Below are 25046 nucleotides of genomic sequence, written 5' to 3' on the forward strand. Positions count from 1 at the left end.
ATTACAAGAGCTTGATTTTCAGGTGGTCGGAAAAAGAGATTTATATCAGTTATGTGTTAAAATGGATCATTTTGAGCATATTAAGGGCAGAGGGGATACAAAATGGAGGGAATTTTTAATAGTTCCTAATGCTTGTTCACCTTCTTGGAGGCTTTTTTACAAGGGTCCTCTACCCAAATGATCTGGAGACTTACAGTGGAGGTTATTACATTGTGCACTGTCCACTAATTCTCATGTTGCTAAATTTAACATGAATGTTTTACCATTGTGTATTTTCTGCTCTTTACCAGAATCTGTATTTCATGTTTTTTCTGAGTGTTCTAGGTTGGTTCCATTATTTACGTTGTTAGAACGATTACTTGGGAACTTGGGATTTGTCTTTACAAAGATACTTTTTATCTATGGTTGCAAGTATTCAAGAGCGCACAGTCAGCAGTGTACTGCAGCAAATTTTATAATTGGACAAGCTAAATTAGCAATATGGAAGTCTTGTAGACTGGCTGCTGAAGGGCGAAATATAAATGTTTCTCTGCTATTTTCCGCTTTGGTAGAATCTAGAATAAGAGTGGAGCACAGTTTTTTTCAAATGACAAATAACTTAATTGAGTTTGAGTTTAAATGGTGTGCAAATGGTGCATTACTGTCGCTTTGTGAGGATGGAGAAATAATGTTTAATTGGTGATGTAAGGTGGTTATTGTCACAGAACCCTTGTTTCCCTGGACTTCAATTCCCATGTTCCTCCTGTTCTCCACACCTGCACTCACTTCCCTCGTCAGTTCCTCATCATCACGGATCACCTGCACCTGGACTCTATTATCTGCACTCCCTTTATAATGCACTCACTCCCTTCACTCCTGGTCCGTTCTGAATGTTGTTTATATGTGTATGTTGGCGTTCCTTGCCCTTGTTTGATTAAAGTGTTATATTATTGTGGAAATCCGCATCTGCCTCATCTCTTGACCAGCATACCGTAACAGAAGAACGGACCCAAAGAACAACCGGATTTTCCACAGGAAAAAAAAAAGGATGGAAGCTTCCTTCTTCTCCCGGGCTCCAACTTCTCCCATGCCTCTCTCATCCTGGACAGCTGGTGAGCGGCTCATTGGACTCTTACAGGTGGGTCGTTCGCTGGAGAGGTATGTGGAGGAGTTCGCTGAGCTTGCCTTTTTGTCTGACTGGCCTGAAGCACGTTTGATCGCCCTGTTTCTGGATGGTCTGGACGACAACACTGTCCGTTTAAACGAACCTGATTTTCGTCTCTCCTTAAGCGAAACTATCAATTTAATTTTGTTTTTGAATGAGTCCAAATTTTTCGTGGAACAGGTTCAGGATGTGTGTTTGTCTCCAGGCCATCCAGAAACACGGTTGGCCGGGCCAGTCAGTCAGCCTCCGTCCTCCTCCGCATACCCCTCCAGCGAAGGTTCCCCCTGTGTCCTGCCGGGCCCACAAATCTCCGCTGGGTCCGGTAAACCTAAGAGGAGGAAGAGGAAGAAGGGCGAGCGCTCTCCAGTCTCCTGCGAGCCAGTCTCTTCAGTCTCCTGCGAGCCAGTCTCTCCAGTCTCCTGCGAGCCAGTCTCTCCAGTCTCCTGCGAGCCAGTCTCTCCAGTCTCCTGCGAGCCAGTCTCTCCAGTCTCCTGCGCTCCAGTATCTCCAGTCTCCTGCGCTCCAGTATCTCCAGAGCCCGCTCCAGTATCTCCAGAGCCCGCTCCAGTATCTCCAGAGCCCGCTCCAGTATCTCCAGAGCCCGCTCCAGTATCTCCAGAGCCCGCTCCAGTATCTCCAGAGCCCGCTCCAGTGTCTCCAGAGCCCGCTCCAGTGTCTCCAGAGCCTGCTCCAACCCTGTGCGAGCCACCTAGTGAGGTGGCCTGGCTTATAGACTTTTGGACAGAGCCAAGCTCTCCAGTCTCCGCCGAGCCAAGCTCTCCAGTCTCCGCCGAGCCAAGCGCTCCAGTCTCCGCCGAGCAAGCCGCTCCAGTCTCCGCCGAGCAAGCCGCTCCAGTCTCCGCCGAGCAAGCCGCTCCAGTCTCCGCCGAGCAAGCCGCTCCAGTCTCCGCCGAGCAAGCCGCTCCAGTCTCCGCCGAGCAAGCCGCTCCAGTCTCCGCCGAGCAAGCCGCTCCAGTCTCCGCCGAGCAAGCCGCTCCAGTCTCCGCCGAGCAAGCCGCTCCAGTCTCCGCCGAGCAAGCCGCTCCAGCCGCCGAGCAAGCCGCGCCAGCAAGCCGCGCCAGTCTCCGCCGCCGGGCAAGCAGCGCCAGTCTCCGCCGCCGAGCAAGCAGCGCCAGTCTCCGCCGCCGAGCAAGCAGCGCCAGTCTCCGCCGCCGAGCAAGCAGCGCCAGTCTCCGCCACCGAGCCCTTCATTATGAACTTTGTAAAGACTGTTTTCCCTCCCTGCCTCCCTCTCCCGCCTCCTCCAAGTCATGTCTATACTGCACCTCCACCTCAAGCCCCCTCGCCCAGATCTCCACCTTGGACCTCTGGGCGATTACCTTCACCTCGGCTCCAACCTCCCTCTGCTCCACCGTTGCCCTTCAGTCCTCCAGCTTCACCAGTATCCATCCTGCCTCCACTCACACCTTGGTCATTCATCAGCCTGCCCTCCCCTCTGGACTTCACTCCTCCGTCTCCGCTCCGTCACTCCGTCCCTCGGATTCAGTTGGCCTCCTCACTCCCCCCAGTGTTCGTTTTGTTGGCTGTCCTCCTGCTTTCACTGCGGCCTTCTGGAGCCCCGGCTGCGCTTCGGTCGGCGGAGCCTTCGGTTCCGCCATCACCCGCCAGTCCTTCAGCGACGCCTGGGCTCAACGCCTCGAAGGCTTCGGCTCCTGACCCGCCATGGCTGCCCGCTGCACCTGACCCGCCATGGCTGCCCGCTGCACCTGACCCGCCATGTATGCCCGCTGCATGTCTGCCCGCTGCACCTGACCCGCCATGGCTGCCCGCTGCACCTGACCCGCCATGGCTGCCTTCAGCCCCTGACCCGCCATGGCTGCCTTCAGCCCTGACCCGCCATGGCTGCCTTCAGCCCCTGACCCGCCATGGCTGCCTTCAGCCCCTGACCCGCCATGGCTGCCTTCAGCCCCTGACCCGCCATGGCTGCCTTCAGCCCCTGACCCGCCATGGCTGCCTTCAGCCCCTGACCCGCCATGGCTGCCTTCAGCCCCTGACCCGCCATGGCTGCCTTCAGCCCCTGACCCGCCATGGCTGCCTTCAGCCCCTGACCCGCCATGGCTGCCTTCAGCCCCTGACCCGCCATGGCTGCCTTCAGCCCCTGACCCGCCATGGCTGCCTTCAGCCCCTGACCCGCCATGGCTGCCTTCAGCCCCTGACCCGCCATGGCTGCCTTCAGCCCCTGACCCGCCATGGCTGCCTTCAGCCCCTGACCCGCCATGGCTGCCTTCAGCCCCTGACCCGCCATGGCTGCCTTCAGCCCCTGACCCGCCATGGCTGCCTTCAGCCCCTGACCCGCCATGGCTGCCTTCAGCCCCTGACCCGCCATGGCTGCCTTCAGCCCCTGACCCGCCATGGCTGCCTTCAGCCCCTGACCCGCCATGGCTGCCTTCAGCCCCTGACCCGCCATGGCTGCCTTCAGCCCCTGACCCGCCATGGCTGCCTTCAGCCCCTGACCCGCCATGGCTGCCTTCAGCCCCTGACCCGCCATGGCTGCCTTCAGCCCTGACCCGCCATGGCTGCCTTCAGCCCCTGACCCGCCATGGCTGCCTTCAGCCCCTGACCCGCCATGGCTGCCTTCAGCCCCTGACCCGCCATGGCTGCCTTCAGCCCTGACCCGCCATGGCTGCCTTCAGCCCCTGACCCGCCATGGCTGCCTTCAGCCCCTGACCCGCCATGGCTGCCTTCAGCCCCTGACCCGCCATGGCTGCCTTCAGCCCCTGACCCGCCATGGCTTTTGAACCTGCCCTGGAGACCTCCACTCCAGTTTGCTCCTCCCCCTGCACCAGCTTGAGGTCTCCAGGGCGTCCGCCCCCCTCCCGGTTGTTTCATCTATGGCGCGAGGACGCGCCTACCGGGAGGGGGGGGGTAATGTCACAGAACCCTTGTTTCCCTGGACTTCAATTCACATGTTCCTCCTGTTCTCCACACCTGCACTCACTTCCCTCGTCAGTTCCTCATCATCACGGATCACCTGCACCTGGACTCTATTATCTGCACTCCCTTTATAATGCACTCACTCCCTTCACTCCTGGTCCGTTCTGAATGTTGTTTATATGTGTATGTTGGCGTTCCTTGCCCTTGTTTGATTAAAGTGTTACATTATTGTGGAAATCCGCATCTGCCTCATCTCTTGACCAGCATACCGTAACAGTTATATTATCTTGTTGTTTGTTTATTTATTTTATTTATTTTTTCTCTTGAACATTTTGCAAAGTGATGTGTGAGGAAGAATGACGTGGTTGTTTTTAGAATGTTTAATAAAGTGCATTAAAAGTAAAAAAAAAAAGTCTCTCTCTCTCTCTCTCTCTCTCTCTCAACTGAATTAACCCTTAAATGCATGACTGTTTCGCCAATCATTCTTACATATTTGATTGCGTTCAGTACTTGCTCTGCAGTAAATCGCCGAGCCATTTCATGTTTTTCTTATTATTTCGTTTTCTGTCTAAATGAGTCGTCACTTCATCATTGTGTATCAGACATTGCCACTTTGTGGAAAAAAGGTGAATTGCACTTATTCCGTCATCTAAGATTCAATTATTGTTGTGCAGAAAGAATATACGTACACTGATACACACCTCGGGTCGTTAGCGACCCTATACAATTTTTACAAAAAATGAATATAAAAATAGGCATTCTTTTATAATTTTATGATTTTTTTCTTGTTATATTCTTTATAATGAATTGATTGAGGAATACCAAGTAGGTTGATGTCTAACTTTAAAAAATGAACGAGGAGGAGGGTAGTGAATGACGTCCCGGGTCACTTAAGACCCGAGGTATGCATTTAAGGGTTAATAACTGTATCAACTGTATTATTCTGCTATCAAGGTTCAATCCACCGTTACTAGTTCTGAAATGACATTTTGGAATTAGCAACGGAGGCTTGGGATGAGATGCATAAGAAATTAGTCCCACACAACAAGAGTATTTTAAGGACAAAAACCTGACAAATGTCTAACAAATACAACATTGGAACAGTATCTTGAGGTGTGGTGACCATAATATAAGCGGAATAATTGACTCCGGGCCATTGAATTCTTAGAAAATAATGCAAATAATGAAAAAAATACTTTGTGGCCACATTACCACCTCGGGTGTGCATTAATTCTAAGAAATCTAAGAATTCAACGGCCCAGAGTCAATTATTCCTTATGTAAACCATTTACTTTCTTTGTTTAACAGTTCTATCTAATAATGCATGAGATAGGACTGTTAAACAAATCACAAACTAATGAAGATGGAGAATGTGTGTGCTGTGTGCTCAGGCTCTGTCTAAGTCGTTCTCTATGCCATCAAAATTAAAGTCTCGTGTGGCAGCTTACGTCACTTCAAAGTTCCAACTGGTGGTGTGAATGCAACCAGGAAAATGGTCATAGGGGAACATTTAGTTATTGTGGACTGCCCTGGTGGCTAGTTCCTATAACTACCCAGTGCGAAAGCGTCTAATGATTAAGGATAGAAGAAAAAAAATGTATCAAAAAATGTTGCTGATGTCAGTTCCTGCAGGACGATGCCATAACAGAACTTTTTTTTAGGTTAAAGTCCAAAAAATGATTCACTTTTTACACATACGCTATGGATCCATGTGCGCATTATACACATTTTGTCATTTGCACAGTACGCACATACTGTACATGCTCAACCTGATTTTTCAAACAGTGCATACTCTGTAGGCGCAGGTCACATATGATCATTTTTTGCACTAATTAGTATGTCCACAACGTGGCAACAGTGGTATAGGGCCCCTGATTCACACGGTAGTCAAAGAAAAAAATAAAAATAAACCGAAGAGACCGAAACATATGCAACTTACAACAACAATGTATGATACGTAGTTGAGAGATTGTATAAGGACTATATACACAGAGAAACACTAGGGACTAAACAAATAATTACTAAAATAATTAAGACACGGGTGAGACACATGAGGGCAAAACATTATGGCAACAGATCAACTGAGACAAAGGAAACTGAACTGTACAAAACTAACAGACTAACAACACAAACAAAACCCAAACCCAGAAACAGATGTAACAGTTTCTTGAGCACCAAATCAGCATATTGAAATTATTTCTGAAGGAACTGGAGTAATGCTGCTGAAAATGGAGCTTTGCCATTACTTACATAAGGGAATTCTACACAGCACAAGGCAATTCTGCACCAGAAAGCTTGAGCTATTGGGCAAAACTGGCTAGTACGGCCAAATGCTCACCATGACAAATCTGAGAGACGGTTTGATTTGAAGCATTAAAATCATTAGCACTGGAGTTCTCTGATTAATATCACAGTTCGATGACAGTAATAGAAGACATAGAACAGTGGGTTTTCATAAAAAAAAGAGGCCTCAGATCAGTCAGCATGAAATACATAATGATACAAGATTCAAATCATTAGCAGCAGGGTCAACATGACAGGGGGTGGATGTGTAATTAACCTCTGCTTGATTTGATCGGCAAACACCACAGACCTTTAAAGCCAACGGCTAAAGCTTGACCGAGCCTCATCTGTCTTTGATGCAATAAAATTAGAAGCTGCCCTGGTTTCCTACTGAATCCCACAAGCACGCAATGCCATGTAATTAACGCTAACACAATTATTATGCACTGTCAGTGTAATGTGCTGCATGCATTGCAAATTGTTCTCTTTGCTAAAATGGACAGTTGTTCATAATTAATGAAAATGATTTGTTTTATGGCCTTAGATGTGTGCCAAAAACATTCCACATACACTCTCACTAAAGAGTTTGGGGTGACTGGGATGACTTTTACATTTTTTTTTTTTTTTAAATTCAGCCTAGCTTAAGAGACTTCTCTCAAAACCATTTCCCCCCCAAAGATTTACAGTTCCAGGGTTTGGGACTGTATGAGTTCTCCAAGTCCTCCAGGTCATGATTAAATGCCAGTAGATTTAAACATCATCAACTGCATCCTGTCATTATTCAGGAAGACAGTGGTTCTGCTCAACATCTTTTTTCAGCTCACGGCTCATCTAAAATATACCTTCATCGCTATAACTTATCGGGTTTTACAGTGTACATACCATAGTAGATTCCACAGTAAATCCTCCTGAAGGTGGTAGGACAGGTTGGATCAGGCCAGATGTAGGACAGGTCCAGAGGCATTCAGATGCTGTTTTCTCTGGCTGTTCTGACTCAAGTTTGACAAGCTTTGCATCTATTTGATCAGCTGGGCTGTTTAAGCAGTGAACTTATAAGAAGAAAGTATGCAAATCTGCTCAAATTTGATCGGGCTGATCACACATTACAGGTATTCGCGTTCCATCTGTGCCATTATTTAACTGATTACCCTGCCATTTTTGACCACTCATCTTACTGTTTTTCAGCATCTCACATAATGAATGCCACTGAATGCTATATGTCCAGTTAAAAGTAGTTTAACTTTGAAAACTGTGTCCCGAGATCCCTGCATTCTGATCCATTCTGTTGTGCTCAGTTGAGTAGTTTTTGAACGCAGTAACAGGTTATACCGTATGTGAACAGATTTGCATGCACCCAAAGGTGGGACTTCATGCTTGAACCTTTCAGATTGCTGGAAATCAAAATTTAACAAAATTTACTGGTCAGGCGGAAAGATTATTGTATTTATTTATTTATTTATTTATTTATTTTTTACAATCGCTGACTCATTTCTCAAAACTTAGGTCACTTTTTCAAAACAGTTCTCCTTACCAACTTTTGACTTGGCACACTAATTAATTTCACATCTAATCTAAAACTACCAAAACACTTCATTCAACTCATTCTTCTATAACACTAGCAAAGGTTTCAGCCAACAAAAATCATTTGTAATGGCCCATATGGGAAAAGTGGGTATTGTTCGACTTGGTATACCACACTGAATCTAAAGAGATTTATAATTTTTGGGCAAACTGTTCAGAACTTATGAGCAAAAATAGCCATTTTGATCTCCTTACCAGTAGGTGGCACTGTGCCGAAAGGTGATATTTGTGATGACAAGAACCAAGATTCGTTGCAATACACTAAAGCATTGCGGTGATATAGCCTTACATCAGTTTTGACATGCTTTTCGTCAAATTTGTTGAGGCGTTATTTGAGAACAGTTTGGTTCATCAAAAAGATTTTAATAACTTTTTGCCATCATGGTCTGATGCTGACGAGAGCCAATTTTGGTGAAAATTGGATGAACCGTCTAGGACGATTTTGAATTTTTTTTCATGATGGAAAATTACAAAAATGCAATTCTGTCAGGAACATCATAATCAAAGATGACTGACATTTAGCATACATTTTGGATTGGCGTTATGGTTCTGTTTTGGGCAAGTACTCCCTGCGCATCCATGCAGCCTAGCATGGATAAGAGCAGGGAGAGCAGCAATTTACCCTTAGGGTAAACAGAACAGAACCAACATAAATGTATTGCAGATATAATTAATGTTCAATTTAATGTACAACATAATTAGAAAAATTAGTCTGATTCAAAGGGGAATCAGAAGGCCAAATCCTGACTGGACAAGAGGAGGAGCTGGGGATGGAGGAGGGTAATTAGCTCCTGATCAATGCGACTGCTGCTAATAATACTGATGGACCTTATATATGAATGCTGTGATAGGTGTTGTATTCCTATAGGTAGACATGCATCAGCTGAGTCATCTGATGCAAGCTTTTTCAATATTTTCTATATAGTTCAAAGAATATTTATAAATATACAAAAAAAAAAAAAGATCACATAAAACCATTAAAATATATGTTTGTTTGTGTATAAATGCATTTTATCTTGTATGAAATCCATACCAGACTGGTTATCTAAGCTACAGTAGATACATTATGTAACAACTGCTGTTTCCAGTGTGAGACAGCAGGGCCCTGACACTCACATGAATAAATCAGCAGCAAGTGAAGGACAAAAGTTTAATACAACCCTCACAAACTGGCTTTCCTTGATGCCCCAACTCCATTTGGGCCAATTCATTCAACCCGTCCATGTCTTTTGGTTGTTCTCAGGCACACCAAGCAGCACGAGGGAACATTTGACCTCCATGTGGCAGTCTGCCATTTCCTTACCTCAAGGTTACAGGGCCCAGAGAGACTGATAGCAGCATTAATGCCTGCACTATCACACAGACCCTTCTCACCCACCAACCTCCTTATTCATCCTCTAATCTCTCACTTGTAAATAAACAACAGTTTCAACTGACATAGACATGACAGTGTGATGCATGGGCAGCAATGGATAGTCTACTTTTAGCTCTTATGGGAAACTTTCTTGCAGTGACTTTGCAAAGACCTTAGTAAGAAGATCAAATTCACGCTGGATGCTTTGGTGGCGTTCAATGGCACAAGATCAAGAGTTCTATGATGTGCGCTTCCTGTCAAACCGAAGAAATCTTTACAGGATGATTATTTAAATCCAGTGTCTGGAAGACTTGAAATTGTGGGATGACTAAATCTTTTTCACTACTGTGAAAAAAAACTTGTTATAAATTGAATTTGACAATTTGCTACTACAGCACAAAAGAGAAAAACAGCCTCCGAAGTACATTTATAGACTTTGATGGTTAACTTCTGAAGTTCCCATCCTAATCTTTCTAAAGAGCAGGAGACTGATTTTCTATACAATTACAATTATCTTCGGCCAATTTATCCTGACCACCTCAGCTGAAGCCACGGTCACAGTGTAAAATGGATTGACAAACACAAATTTCTTTCCTGTTTTGACATGCTTCCTAACAGAAAGTTGGGATTTAACATTTCTGTTTAAATAGTTATTGCCAAGATGACTTCTCTCAAATATAATATTGCAAATAAGGTAAAGGAGGTCTGCTTAAAATAAGATTTAATCTGTCATTGCCCGAGTAAGTAAATATGCTGACACTGATGATTTCATATCTTCATATTTTATGAAAGCATACATTAATACTCATACATTATAAAAACAGGGGAGTGCCTGCAACCCCTTCAGCCGTGACTTATTCACAATACAGCATTAGCCTTGAGTACCTTATTGCTTTTATAAAATGGTTTCCACACAATACAAATATTAAAGCCAAAAATATGTATTAATACAAGTTTCATGAAGTAAACTTTCACTAAAGCCTTCCTTCCACTGGAAAAAAATAGTCCCTGACCGTGAACAGCAACAGAAGTTACATTATTACACCATTAGATGGCAGCAAAGACTGTCTTTATGAGTGTGTCAGTCAGTGGCGAAGACTTTTACATTGAAAAGACTGAAATCTTGTGAACACGGAACAAGACACAACTGACAAATGCTTTGACTAGCGCTGTCAGTCACGGGAAAACCCCTTAACTCTTAAAAGGACAAGATATGGAGTGGACATTTAAACAGATTTTTTATTATGAACATAAAGATTGACCTGAAGGAAAATGCTAAATCTGAATGCAGGTAATAAACTCACTCGATCTCTTTCTCACAATACTTTTCTATTTAATACAGTAAGCTTTAATGAACAATATCAACTGAGAACAAACAGTTTACCTTGCTAAGAGTGGTTGCGATACACAGAACAGTTGGGTGAAGCAGTCATAGCCATGTTTTATCGTGAATAAAACACAGCTATTGACCAATCAGAATTAAGGACAGGAACTAACCATTTTATAAATTAAATTACAGTATTTTATTGGATAATTACACTGTAACTACACTGTAAGTGCACATACTGAAATATAGTGCAACCAATAAATTTTTAGGTAGCACTTTATTTTACAGTCCTCTTCCCCATGTACATACTATGTACTTATTATAGTAATTGCAATAACTGGGTAATAACTAGGTACTAACCCTGAACCTACCCCTAAACCTAACCTTAAAGGGTTAGTTCACCCAAAAATGAAAATTATCCCATGATTTACTCACCTTCAAGCCATCCTGGGTGTATTTATCTTCTTTCAGATGAACACAATTGGAGAAATATTTAAAAAATATCCTGGCTCTCCATATATATATAATGATAGTGAACAGGGGACATTTTTTAAAGCCCAAAATAAATGCATCCATCCATCATAAAAAATAATCTGTATGGCACCAGGGGGTTAATAAAAGCCTTCTGAAATGAAGCGATGGGTTTTTGAAAGAAAAATATCCATATTTAAAACTTTATAAAGTAAAATAACTAGCTTCCGATGGCCATATGCATCAATTTGTGTCGGAAGAGTGAACTCTGACCTGATGTGTGCGCAATGACGAACGCGGATGCGCAGTGGAGAGAGCAAAACAAAACACCGGTCACGAATTACAAGTCTAAAACAAGAAATTTTAAAGGAGAAATGTCAGATGATTTCGATATAAGAGAAGAGGAACTTCAGTTTGTTGCACAGCCCTATTTGTTTGAACCGCGATAGACGCCTAAGCTTACGATACTCCTACATCGTGCATCATACATAGCATCAGAAGAATTCATTTGCCGCAAGTCGACTTGCGCAGTATGTGTACGGTTGTCTGGCGGAAGCTATTTTAGATTATAAAGTTTTAAATATGGATATTTTTCTTACAAAAACCTATTGCCTCAGTTCAGAAGGTGCCTTTATTAACCCCATGGAGTTGTATGGATTATATTTATGATGGATGGATGCATTTATTTTTGGCTTCAAAACAGGCAGCCATTCACTACCATTATAAATCTTTGGAGAGCAAGAATATTTTTGAATATATCTCCGATTGTGTTTGTCTGAAAGAAGATAGTCATATACACCTAGAATGGCTTGAGGGTAAGTAAATCATGGGATAATTTTCATTTTTGGGTGAACTATCCCTTTAACCCATGTAGTTACCTTATATTACCCAGTACTTTCTTAGGTAAGTACATGTAAGTGTACATTTTTATGTTGTCTCTAGGCTACAATGCCTTGTATATTATGTACTAAATGTATATCCTAGCAAAAACATTTCCTTATAAAAATTGAAAAATAAGATCCACTTTTAGGAGTACACTATCAAAGAGATGGCTTCAAACGTAACAGATTTAGCCATAAAATGTTTCACGAGGTCTTCAAGCTTGAGAGGCAAAATAAATCTTGATCTATTGATGGATCTTATAAAGAAATGTAGTATCTTTACCTGCTACAGGTTCTTTGGTGGGGTACAGTTTGTTGTCGACTGTCATGCTGATGTCATAGAAGACTTCCTCTTCATCTCGATCTGCATCAAGCTGTATAAACAAGAAAGCACTTGTGTCAGGTATTCTGGGCTCTTGAGGGTAGACAGAAAAAAATGGCCCTAAATGGCCCTATCTTACTGTATCAAATATTGTTTTTGATTCATTTTCAAATATGCTTTTGATTTTACGAAGTAATAATAAGCTTTACAACTACACATACATAGATACATGATATAGTACTGTGCAAAAGTCTTAGGCCACCATTAGTTGTTGTTTTAGCAATGGTATAATGACCATATATAATTATTTATCAGTCTCTTTATTAGAATATAACCAGAAAATACAGGAAATTTGTATGCAGTTAAAAAACAACAGAAAAAGACTTTTATAGGCTAAAGTGGCAAGTATTTAGTGACCTCCCCTTAAACATGAGCAATAGCAGGAACCTGGCTCTCTTAAACCTAAATGGAATGGAAAAGGACTGGAAGAAGGTCACACTAAATACTGATTTTTTACATTTTGTGTACATATTTCTTGTATTTTCAGTTTGTATCGTAATAAAGACCAAAAAATAAATATGGATGGTCATTAAAACATTGCTAAAACAACAAAGCTGGTGGTGGCCTAAGACTTTTGCACAGCACTGTATATAATGAGACAGTTGAATGTATATAATGAGGCTGAATTTTGGTTGGGTATAATGAGTTTCATTAGGTGGCCCAACACAGTCACGTAAACAAGATTTCAAACAGCAGGGGTGCATCGATCTAAGGCTTGGCCAGAGATTCATCATTCATTCATGGTGTGATTCATCAGTGAAAGCAGGCTTCTTCACAATCTAACCATTCACTTCTTGAACACTGTAGAAGGATAAGAGCAGAACATATACCTGCACACTCAGTTCTAGTGCTTAGTACTGAACTGCAGAGGACTGAAAAATGAGACACTTCACAGGAACCTTGTCTAAGTAATGCACTGTGACAAAACAAAACCCAAGGTAAAAAAAAAAAAAAAAAAACTTGAGAAATGGGGAGGCAAAGCAACGACCCCCTCCGAACTGTCTGAATGTTTCCATGACAACAGACTATAAGGGGCCACAACGTAGCAGGTAGTGCGTGGGAGTGTCCCTTGAGCTTCAGAAGACTGTGTACCTGTCATATCATTATTGGATTCACAGAAAGGTGTTGATTAATAGAAAAGAAAAACTTACATTTATTGGGTTTTCCAACCTTTCCTGCCTCAAAGACTGTCGGCCAAAATGTACTAGCCACACAGAAAATGTCCACCTTCTATCTTTTTTTTTTTCTGTCTTTATCTAATTTTAGATAAACTGTCTGGAATACAGTCTCATGTAGTTTTCTTCCTTAAAAAGTAAAATGGGGGTCCCATTTTACTTACTTATTTCCATATTTATAGACCATGGTATTCATCTGGTACTTCAAAATAGTATTTGGCCATGGTACAAGTTCAGACAACATGGTACTGTATGGTGCTTACTGTTAGATCAAGCATTGCATTTGTTCTTTTGGTATTTCTGTGCATATACTAGAAGTTGGAACAATTCATTTTGATTCAATTCCGATTTTGCATTATGAAATCTATAGATGGGTCACAGTTTAATCTAATCAAATCCAATCTGATTCAATTATTGTTTCCAAAAATATGCTGAAAACAAATGAAGTAGAGACAAATTGCACTTTAGTCAAACACTGACAAAAAAAAAAAAAAAAATGCATCAGGCTTGACAATCGCAGGTCAAAAATCTTAATTATGGATAAGAAATGAGTCAAGAAATACATTTATTATTGATCTAATAAAAAAGGATAAAGTCAAGTTAACAAACGAACAAAAAAAAATGTTCACAGATTTGCATATCATGGGAAAATAAACAAATAGGGAAGTACATTACAGTATATTCTACAAATATTTAAAATATATTCATATTAAATTGCCATTGGAAAGGAAACAACATTTAGCATACTTTGATCATATGGAGACACACGATTATAAATAATGATGCAGAAATCCACCATTATTAACTTTTTTATTTTTTAAATGTCCAATTGTTTCTACTGTAGCAAAAGTGCAGGTGTAATCTAATACATCCTCTGTAGCACTCTGAGTATTATTGCTGTCATGAAAATTGATTATTACATTCTATTATAAATGCACACAATTATATATTGTTGTGTGTGCTTTTTATATACATTTCAATAGTGTCAGAATGAACTCTCATTGAAGCTGTGGCTTAGGCTTTAGTCACTCTCTCCAGCGTCACAAAACAGTCTTTGATATAGGTCAGCCTAATGGTAATTGTAGGCATTCTCTTGTTTTGTTTCTTAGAAAAAAAAGTCATAAATGGCCAAACACATCTGAAACATATGTGTCAACACTGCTTAGTGGGAGAGCAATCCCATTTCAGAGTGCTAAAGTGGTACAGGGTATTCATTTTCTTAGGTAGAGAGAGAGAGACAGAGAGAGAGAGAGAGAGAGAAAACATATTCCAGTTCCTTGCAGCAGAGTCAAATCTCTGAGGTTTGAGCTCAACACTCATGATAAAATGGCAGATCATGCAGGGTGACCGAACTGTTCCAGACTGCTAAAACTGCTGTTCACTTTTCTCTTGTGACCATCTAGATGTAAGATAGATCTAAGGTAGATCCACAGTGTATACTTTTAATAACTTGTATGACCGCCCCATAAGACAAATTATATACTATGAAAATAACTGTATAGATAACATAAGTTATAATGCTCATGGAATCAGAAAATAAGTGAAAGTTTAATGATTCAAGTTCATAGGGCAAAAATGTTGTGCTCCACCATTAACCCTTGACATTTTCCCGGTCAGCTTTTTTATGCAAATCTTTCATGGCCTTCAGAATATGTTGTTGTATGCATGTCTGAACATGCAATATATCAAAAGAAAGAACTGAGCCTCTTTGTTTATTTTTTTTTTTTTTTATAGCTTCATGCATTCTTGAAATGTGGGTTAGATTCATAAAAGCTGAGAAAATTGCATTTAAAAAAAAATAAAAAATGTAAAGACTACAATGCTTTAATCACTTATTTCTGCTTCTTTGTTTGCTTGTGTTTGCCAGATGCTGAATGTATAATGGGGAATGAGCTCTGGTGAGGACAGTGATGATGGTAAAAAGCATCTGCTCAAATTGAACCCTTCCAAGTTCCACCAAAAGATAACAAAATATGCTTTATTTTATTATTTTGTAATTGTTATTAAAATAGCAGGAGAGTTTTATACTACTGCAGCAGTGAGAGATTCGTCCGTGTTAGATATAGATCCAGGGTCACTAAAGACCCGAATATGTAATAATGATTGGTGAAACATTCATGCATTTTTTTTTTTTTTTAAATGCTCAAGCAGCAACATAATGCAGGTAGCCTATATATTTGTCCTACCGTTACAGCGTGACAAGAAGAAAATATAATGTATCAAAATAAATTAATCTCTGAGACCTAAACATAAGCACACACTTTTGTTCAGCGGTCATTTCAGAGCAGGGTTAAAAGGACTTTTTTTTTCTTCCAGGAATTAACATCAAACCCCATATGGCGACACCAAAGAGACTCACCACCAAATCATTATAGATGGCTAATTAAATCAGTCTATTTTTTGCTATAAAGGGATGAACTTCAATCAAACCTCCATGATCAATTATCACTCTCTCTCTCTCTCTCTCTCTCAGCAGTTACACTTAAAAAGGTTAGAACAACGCTGTTGGAATGCAGGAATTGCTCAGATACAAGATCCAAGGCGAATGAAATAAACAATAATGTCACAGTTTGATTCTAAATTTGTGTGTTGTTTGTGTGTGTTACTTTTTATCTGTAATGCATGTAAGACAGTGCAATGTAATTACAGACCTCAATTGACATCGATCAAAATTTGTTGCAGGACAAAGGCCAGATAATGAGCAAGATATTGAGGTCCAGGCCATTAATTCTGGCAGAATTAAAAGGCAACTGGTTATATATTATTTTGAAAATATCATTTGAGAGGCTTCATAAGTTATTTGATTTTATCCTGTATACATCTAACAGATCAGCCAGTCTTTCTTCATGATGAGGTTCTTCAAAAGGACACAGCCAGGAAGAGCACATGGTTTGATGGACTTTTCCACTTTTTATACTTATAACATTTAGAAATAATAGTATCTATCCTTCTTCCTCCTCATTACCTCACTGCGAATGGATGGAACAAATTTCTGACATGCAAATGAATTGTTAATGTGCAAAGCAAGTGGTTAAGCTGCAATCAGTTTTCTGACAATCAAATATTTTATGTAGTCTACTTTCAAAATGTGGTTATTAAGTTTATAATGTATTTGAGTAAATGTAATTAGTTACTATACATAAGTATCTTTTTGGCTACTCTGTAGATGTACTGAGTATCAAAGATAGTAGCAACTGTCTCTTTACTCTCTTGACTACATTTTTAATAAGTATATGTACTTTTTACTCCAATACATTTGTGATGAGTAATGCAACATTTTGCATGGAACCTAATTTTTTCTGCAGCGGTTTATTTCTGCTACAAAAAAGTGATATTGCCTTCTAAAAGGCATAGCAAGTACTATATATCATGCGTTTTGCCCTTACTCTCCCAAATTTGTCAACAAGGCTACTTATGCAAATGCGGGTGCATGCAGGTTGTGAATCACAGGTGTTTTGTCATTCATATTTCATCTGTAAAACACGACATATTTGCAGCACATTTTTCGAATGCCAACACACTGCTTTCAAAACTGATAAAGCACATTCAAATCAGAATGATTGAAAACTTTTCTCTAGGAATTATATTGAAATAAAATCTTAGCAAAATATTTTCAATAAAATTAAATAATAATTATTCCAAACACAACTAATTGCAATTTTGGCTGAAAGCTTACCCAGATGTCCTATTTTTAGTCTATTTTTTTTTTTTTTTTTCTGAGTGGCAGAGAGAGGGAGGTCTGGAACCCTCAAAGTACTGTCCATCCATCCATCCATCCATCCATCCATCCATCCATCTCCAAGTGCTTGTCCTATGTAGGGTCATGGGGAAGTCTTTCCCGGTGTCTCCGGTCATAGGCAGGAAAACACCCTGGACAGATGGCCGGTCCATCACAGGGACGACACACTCGCACATATTCATATTCACACTCCAGTTTCATTACACCTACGGGCAATCTTACAGTCTCCAATTCACCTGTCCTGTATGTCTTTGGATTGCGGGGAACTCAGAGGAAACATTAACACGAAGAGAACAAAAAAAAAAAAACACACAGAAAGACTCCTTCACAGTTGGCACTCCAATACTGCACACACATGATTATACTATACATGTTGGTGATTTTTGTTGTTGTTGTTGTTGTTGTTGTCATTATTATTGCTTCAAGATTTTTTTTCCAACTTTTTGTTTTACACAAGTAAATTACAATATGTAAAGATATTCATTCTTATTACATATGCTGTGATACAGTCAGTAAAATGAAAATATGTTATTCTTATCTGATTTATGTTTAAAACTTCAAAGATCAAAGTTACACTCTAAAAAATGCTGGGTTAAAAATAACCCAAGTTGGGTTGAAAATGGACAAACCCAGCAATTGGGTTGTTTTAACCCAGCGGTTGGGTTAAATGTTTGCCCAACCTGCTGGGTAGTTTTATTTAACTCAACTATTGTTTAAAAATTACTGTATTGCTTAATTAAAATTAACCCAAAGTATGTTGGAAATGAACATTTATTAATGTTCAATGAATAATTATTAAACAATAAACATTTATTAAATTGCTTATTAATAAATTTATATTAATAAACTATTAAACTATTACATTTATATTAATACAATATTAAAGCTTATTAATAAACATTCACCTTTTGTCTATTATTGTTGCCTCTAATTGCATCTGGTTTTTAATTTCCCAACTATTTTGGGTTCATTTTAAGCTAGCCATATAGCAATTTTTAAACAATAGTTGGTTTAAATAAAACTACCCAGCATGTTGGGCAAACATTTAACCCAACCGCTGGGTTAAAACAACCCAATCGCTGGGTTTGTCCATTTTCAACCCAACTTGGGTTGTTTTTAACCCAGCATTTTTTAGAGTGTAATAATTTATGTAATGCTCCCTGTTGTTAGTGTTTTTTTTTTTTTTAGGTAAGTGTGTTATGAATGTCATGTATATTTCTGAATGAGAATTGTTGCCAGTGTTTCTTGGTGTTTCTTAGGTTTTGAGGACTAGTGCATCTTTGAATCTACGTTCAGTACGAGTAAAAAAAATAGAATAATCAGATAATCAAAGACTTTTAACTTGTGGCTTGTAACTTGTAATGGAATCATTTTTGCTGTTAGTTATCTTTACTTTTACTCAAGTATAGTTTTTAGGTATTCTTTACATTAGAAATCCTCAAAAAGCGGATCTTGGTCCAGTTCTGGACCTCTTGTGAGCCAATATCCTCATCTTTGATGACTCTTTCTGTTTGTTTTTTTTTCTTTGTTTTTTTTTCTACAAAGTACTGCTGCCCAGATGAAAAACTATAGCTATTCCAAAAAAGTATTGTCCAGACCGCTGGGAAGGAAATATAGAGACCGGACCTCTTGGAACTTTAATTGGATACCCCTGCAGACATTATGTATGATGTACCATGTTTTTGTGAACCTTATATCTTCCTGTCAAAGCATAATGAGTTAGTTAACAGCACTAATTATAACATTCTGTATTCATCAGAGATGTTACTTTCTTCTCCTCTCAAACAGAATAATGAAGGTCGCTTCACCATAGCAACAAGTTGAAGAAATCACAGAAGGCACGAGAGAATCCCAAACAGCATTTCCTGAATCATTCATCATATCACTGTCATTCCTTACACCTTTAAAATGAACTTCACCAAGGGCTATCCATAGTCAGTGCTTACTTCAAACTTCAACAACCAATTTTAGCAGATGTGCAGATGTTTTTCCACACAACATCTGCACCTGCAACTTTCTTCTTCCCCTCTAATAGTGAGTTTAACACATCTCTAAAAACGAGGGATCTGAATATCCAGCCAGCTTAACAGGCTGGGCTCAGTCAGAGCATCATTGAGTCATACTCTGCCACATACACATCCACTATCAGCGCATATGGTGCCCTGCTGTTTAGCACAAAACCTGCTAAACTGCTGTTCTCACTTGGGATGCAAATTTACCTCAGAAAGAAAGAAAGAAAGAAAGAAAGAAAGAAAGAAAGAAAGAAAGAAAGAAAGAAAGAAAGAAAGAAAGAAAGAAAGAAAGAAAGAAAGAAAGAAAGAAAGAAAGAAAGAAAGGTGTCATTCTGCAGTGCCATTTTTGTGAAATGGCTTTAACTAGTATCCATATTGTATTTATATGAAATATTGTATTCATTTATTTATTGTAGCAAATTATATGTAATGATAATTACATTTAGTCTACATTTAGTCTATAACAATTACTTTGCTTTTGTTTAATATTTATATTTTGTTTTATTAGATATATAATAATAATTAAAAAAAGCATAGTGAAATAAAGTCAGAAAAACTTAATTCTGTTTGAACCATGTGGTCAAAAATATTAATGTCACTCCATTAAATATGTCAGAAAAGTCAAATCGATATGGGAAATGTCACAGCATAACACGGCAGGACATTAAGTGAGGGACAAAGAAGTATTTAAAAAAACTAAATTAATATAATATAATATAATATAATATAATATAATATAATATAATATAATATAATATAATATAATATAATATAATACTAACGGTCTCGATTTTGGTTTAATTTTCATTCTGTTCCCTATTACGTTTTGCCCGAGTTCTGTTTGCTTGTTCATTTCACTAGTTACTTATTAGTTCCACACCTGTTTCTAGTTCTGTTAATTACCTTTCCCTGTGTATTTAAACACTGAGTTCTGTCAGTTCCTTGTCCAGTATAATCAACGTTTACCATGGTTGTGCTTGCTTGTGTAATACAAAGATATTTTAAGCCGGGTTCAACATATTTTAAGCCTGGTTCGCTGTGCGATTTTGGCCACAATTTGGTCGTCTGAGACAAATGTTGAGAATCCTAAAAGATTCCTATAATCCTAAGCTAAAATCTGTAGTCTTTGATCGCTAGTTTGACACGTTCGCCGACAGCCGATTAATGACCGCTGTGATCAAATTTGACCTTCGACGAAAATCTGGCAGTGTCAGAAGTTTTGGCGCACAGTCCTGCAGTGTGACTTCTCCTACGACAGATGTCAAATCGTCTTCGTTTTTCAAGACAAGCCGTGATCAAAATTAACGCTAGAGATGTCTTTGTTAGCCACCATTTCAGTCTCGTGTGTAATGCAGCTCACAGTCACCGAACGTGTGTGGGTTGATGATGTAAAACTCCGGACAAGTTTTCATGCGCGCGTGTCGTACAGTCTGACATGAATGACAGCTGAGATCCCACAGTGTGACACGAGGATCATGAACTGACAGTCTGACAAGCAACAATCCTAAATGACTATTATAAATCGCACAGTGTGAACCCGGCTTAAGTCTCAGGAAATTATCTATAACATTAAAAGTTTCTCCCTATGTATGTGATTGATTATGAAAAAGTATGATGATAGAAAATTAAATAATCACACCTGACTGACAGATACATCTGTAAGAGATAATCAGAGGCATCGTGTGCAGAATAATTTGGTTCTTCATGGCAGTTCATGTGAAGACCATCATCACACCCTAACTGAGGAAGACAGAGTGAAACAATTTGTATTAAATTATCATAGTTCATAAGTCCACCAAAAGTAACTCAGACAGTTTCCATTAGAATTTCATTAAAATAAGTGTATTCCAAATCTTACACCTGAATCTTAAAAGCACCATTCATACCTCAGGAATCATTCTGAGCAAACACAATCAGAAGACATTATTAGGAAAGTCATTAGAAAATCACTCAGAGGTGAAAGCAGCAGAAGGCAATTGTTTAATTATTTTAGAGGAAATCCAATGCACATTGAATTCATTCAGTTTATATACAGTATTTTATTATTCTGTGGAACAGTTTGAGTCATCCTCTCAAACCCCCAATTGGGGACAACAAGACAAGCCTAATTGCAATAAGCCACATTGCTCTTGTATATTATATGAACATGAGAGTCCTGAGACCTTTTTATATGTCAAACACGATTCTGAGAAACTGCATTAGAACAACGCTGGCTGTGAAGATCTATAATAATAACTCCTCATCTTGCTTCCTGCTGATCTTCTATGTACAGAAAAAACCTTCGTATTTAGAAAAACACCCAGACTTTTGAGAATATCAAGTAGCCTACTGCTTTCAGCAAAACTAAATGTTAAAAAGCTTTAGATATTACATTTGTAGTTCTGTATTATTGAAGAAAATCAAAAAAAATAATTGTGTCATTATTTACTCATCCTTATGCTGTTCCAAATCTGTATGCTGTTATTCGTCAGTGAAAACTCATTTTATGCACTAATAATCTTCCTTGAAGTGAGTCAGATTCAGAGTCAAAAACAACATTGTTTTGTTGTTGTTTTTTTGTTTTTTTTTTACATGTCATAACCAAACAAAGTGCGCTAGCAAATTAAATTTCCATCTGTCACTCTCACAAAAATATCATATGACTTCAGAAGACTTTCAGACAATGTTTTTTTATGTATTTATTTTTTATCAAGTTTCATTTTGGAGCTTGATAACTTTTTCTTTTGTCTGTTGGGATGTTTATTGGGAAAGATTAACAATACCAATTTCCATCTAAATACTTACATTTCACCTCTTTCTTTTTCACTTTTTTTCAGAGAAGGTCTCAAACCATATCTTTTCATGTCATTAACTTGTTTAGTACAATAATTCTTTCATATAAAAATCACAATTTACAGAGGAAATAGAAAAAAAAAAGACAAAATTTCAGATAATCTACTCACTAAACCGAAGTTGTTGATAGCCTTTTTTAAACACACAGATTCTTTCTTATCTTTGCTTGGTAAAGAATGTGAATCTACAGGTTAATGAGCTAGTGCGATCATCAATGCGATGAATCAGATGTGAGTTTCCCTACAAGACAAACAAAGATTTTGCCTGTATCAGCCTTCATGAAAATATAGCCTGTCCTGAATCAACAAGAATTTCTGAGGACTCAAATAGTAGACTATGCTGACAAGGCTAAAAAACAGTAGCACCCTTTAACATTCTGGCCTTCCAAAACGCATGACATAGCAGATATTGTTAAAATGCAAAAATATCATTCCTATTATCTGCTTAAAGGGATAGAAGATATTTTGAAGAATGTTTAAACTGTTTTTGTCCATATAATGAAATTCAATTTTCTTTCTTTCAAAATAAATAAATAAATATATAAATAATTCAAAATATCTTCTTTTATGTTGCACATACCAAAGAAAGTCAAATAGGTTTGGAACGACATGAGGGAGAGTAAAACATGACAAAATATTTATTTTTGGGTGAACAATCCCTTCAAAAGAAGAAGGTCGAAAATTTCAGGAGGTCACAGTGTAGGACTGAGAGGCAAACACTTTGGACAGACACTCAGAAAAGTGTTTTCACTTGTGCTGTATGTAATTCTTTGTTCGAATCAGGTTTTTTTTTTCTTTTCTTTTTTTTCCAGTACGACTCCAGCTCCCAGTTTAGATTAAATGAAAGTGGCTCTGTAAAGTTCCATTCTAGGGTCATTTTAGGTATAAAAAGTTTTATAGTTAGTAATCTCAGCTGTGAAGTTGCTTATACAGTGCCTGCAGGCGGAATGAGACATACTGCAGCAAACTAGCAAAGTTTAGAGCAACAATAACAAACTGAAAATGACAATCTGACAGCCAGCACACAAACTCTACTGCATGTAGTTGACATTAAGCAGGTAAATGGCATACTTCATGCATCTCAAGAGAACCCGAAATTTCCTATATATGACATTAAGATCTTTCCTGAATCTCTAACAATGTTGCATCACCAGTATTTGCAACATCCAGTGAAAAGAAGATGGCTGCTAAACCAATTCATTGCAAACAAATTCAGCAGATGGAGGACTTCTATACTTGTTGTGCCTGCAAAATGTGTCGGTATAATGCATGCATTATAACTTTGTTTAATTTCCCATTTCCTAAATAATGAGTCAGATGTATGTTTATAAACCTGTTGCACACAGGATTTACCAATGGATCTAAAAGAGGCCACATTATTTACATCAGTTTCACCTGCAACCCACAGGGACCCGTCACCATGGGAACTGCAGAGGTGATTGGGAAAAGATTTCACATCTTAGACTTATCCAACCTGAAACGCAGGCAGTTGTGTTTCATGAGATGCCAGACACAGACCAGTATCACTGAAATGCAAACATATCTTCTCAGAAGGGAGGGTAGCATAAATTCTCTCCACTTCACACCAGCAAGTCAACCACATCAGCTGATTGGATTTCCCTCCTACACCGTACAAGAAAGTAAGCCTCTTCCATGAGTTTATTTCTTTACTTTTACTTTGAGTTTATTAATTATTTTTTTATTATTATTAGGTTTTTACAATGACATTTTGTCCCCTTGGAATTATAAGGTTGTATCTGACATTTTTGTCAAAATTGCGTTATTCACATATTCTTATTCTAACTTATTTACATTATGTGATGTTTTTTTTTTTTTTTTTTTTATGTTGTGTACATTTTGGAACTTTTTATTTAGAAAACAAAAAGGTTAATAAATAAAGCAAATAAATAAAGTAAACAATAGGATGAAAACTACAAATTGTCGTCATGGTTTTTGCCAAAAAATACGTCTTATTGTGTCCTGAAAGCGCATACTCTCTTACTCTCTCTCTCTTTCAAATGTACACACGTACTGTATCGTATAGATACACTGCTGCATTTAGAGACGCACAGATCGGGTAGGCTAATTCACATATGCTGCTTATTCTCTCTCTCTCTCTCTCTCTTACCCCTTTTCCACCAAGGCAGTTTGAGTGCTGGTTCGGAGCCAGAGCCTAGTTTCAAATCAGTTCTTTGTGTTTCGACACCCAAAGCACCAGCTACGAACCAGGAAAAGTGGTTTGTAAGTAGCACCAAAACACTGCTGGGCTAGAAGTAAGAACCGCTTGCGTCAGGGGCTGGGGGCGGGGTTACCGTGACCAACAAGAAACTTGTGACCGCCATGTTTGAAATAGCAGCTAATCGAGCTAATAGCAGCTCGTTTGTAATCTCCGTGTATATACAAATTACGGCGAGCCGTGTTTGGATGCCGATGTAGGTTCGCAAAGCCATGAGCATTAACAGTAGTGAAACATCCGCGATTGCTGATAGAAGGCTTGATTCGGCGGGTGCCGTGGATCCGCGGGAGCGTTTGTAGAGCATACGACTCCTTGTGCTTTTGGATCGTTCTCGCGGAGCTTTGATGTCATGCGCCGATCGTTATGCGAGAAGCCGATGCATCTCAAATATGCTGTGAAATATGAGACGTATACAGTGACGTAAGACCTGGCTCTGTGCTGGCTCTCTAGCCCGTGGAAAGGCAAACCAGTTCCTAGAAGGCTCGTCAGTTGAACCAACTCCGAACTGGAGTTACACTAGCTCTGAACTAGCACCCGGTTTGTGCTGGTGGAAAGGGGGTATCTCTCTTGTTCTCTCTCTCAACTGTGTTAACAACTGTATCAACTGTATTATTCTGCTATCGAGGCTCAAGCCTTCGTTACTAGTTCTGAAATGAGGTTTTGGAATTAGCAATGGAGGCTTGGGATGAGATGCGTAAGAAATTAGTCCCACACACAAGAGTGTTTTAAGTACAA

General features: G+C 39.4%; 1 protein-coding gene across 1 annotated transcript in view; it reads right to left on the reverse strand.

The window, feature by feature from the left end:
• ak5 (adenylate kinase 5) overlaps positions 1–25046 on the reverse strand; it is a 109766-nt gene that overhangs the window by 38809 nt on the left and 45911 nt on the right. The window contains exon 7 of the mRNA XM_048162973.1: positions 12220–12310. Coding sequence (XP_048018930.1) covers positions 12220–12310 — 91 coding nt within the window. The remainder of the gene's footprint in view (positions 1–12219; positions 12311–25046) is intronic.

The sequence above is a fragment of the Megalobrama amblycephala genome, linkage group LG17, assembly GCF_018812025.1.
Source record: "Megalobrama amblycephala isolate DHTTF-2021 linkage group LG17, ASM1881202v1, whole genome shotgun sequence".
Taxonomy (NCBI): Eukaryota; Metazoa; Chordata; class Actinopteri; order Cypriniformes; family Xenocyprididae; genus Megalobrama; species Megalobrama amblycephala.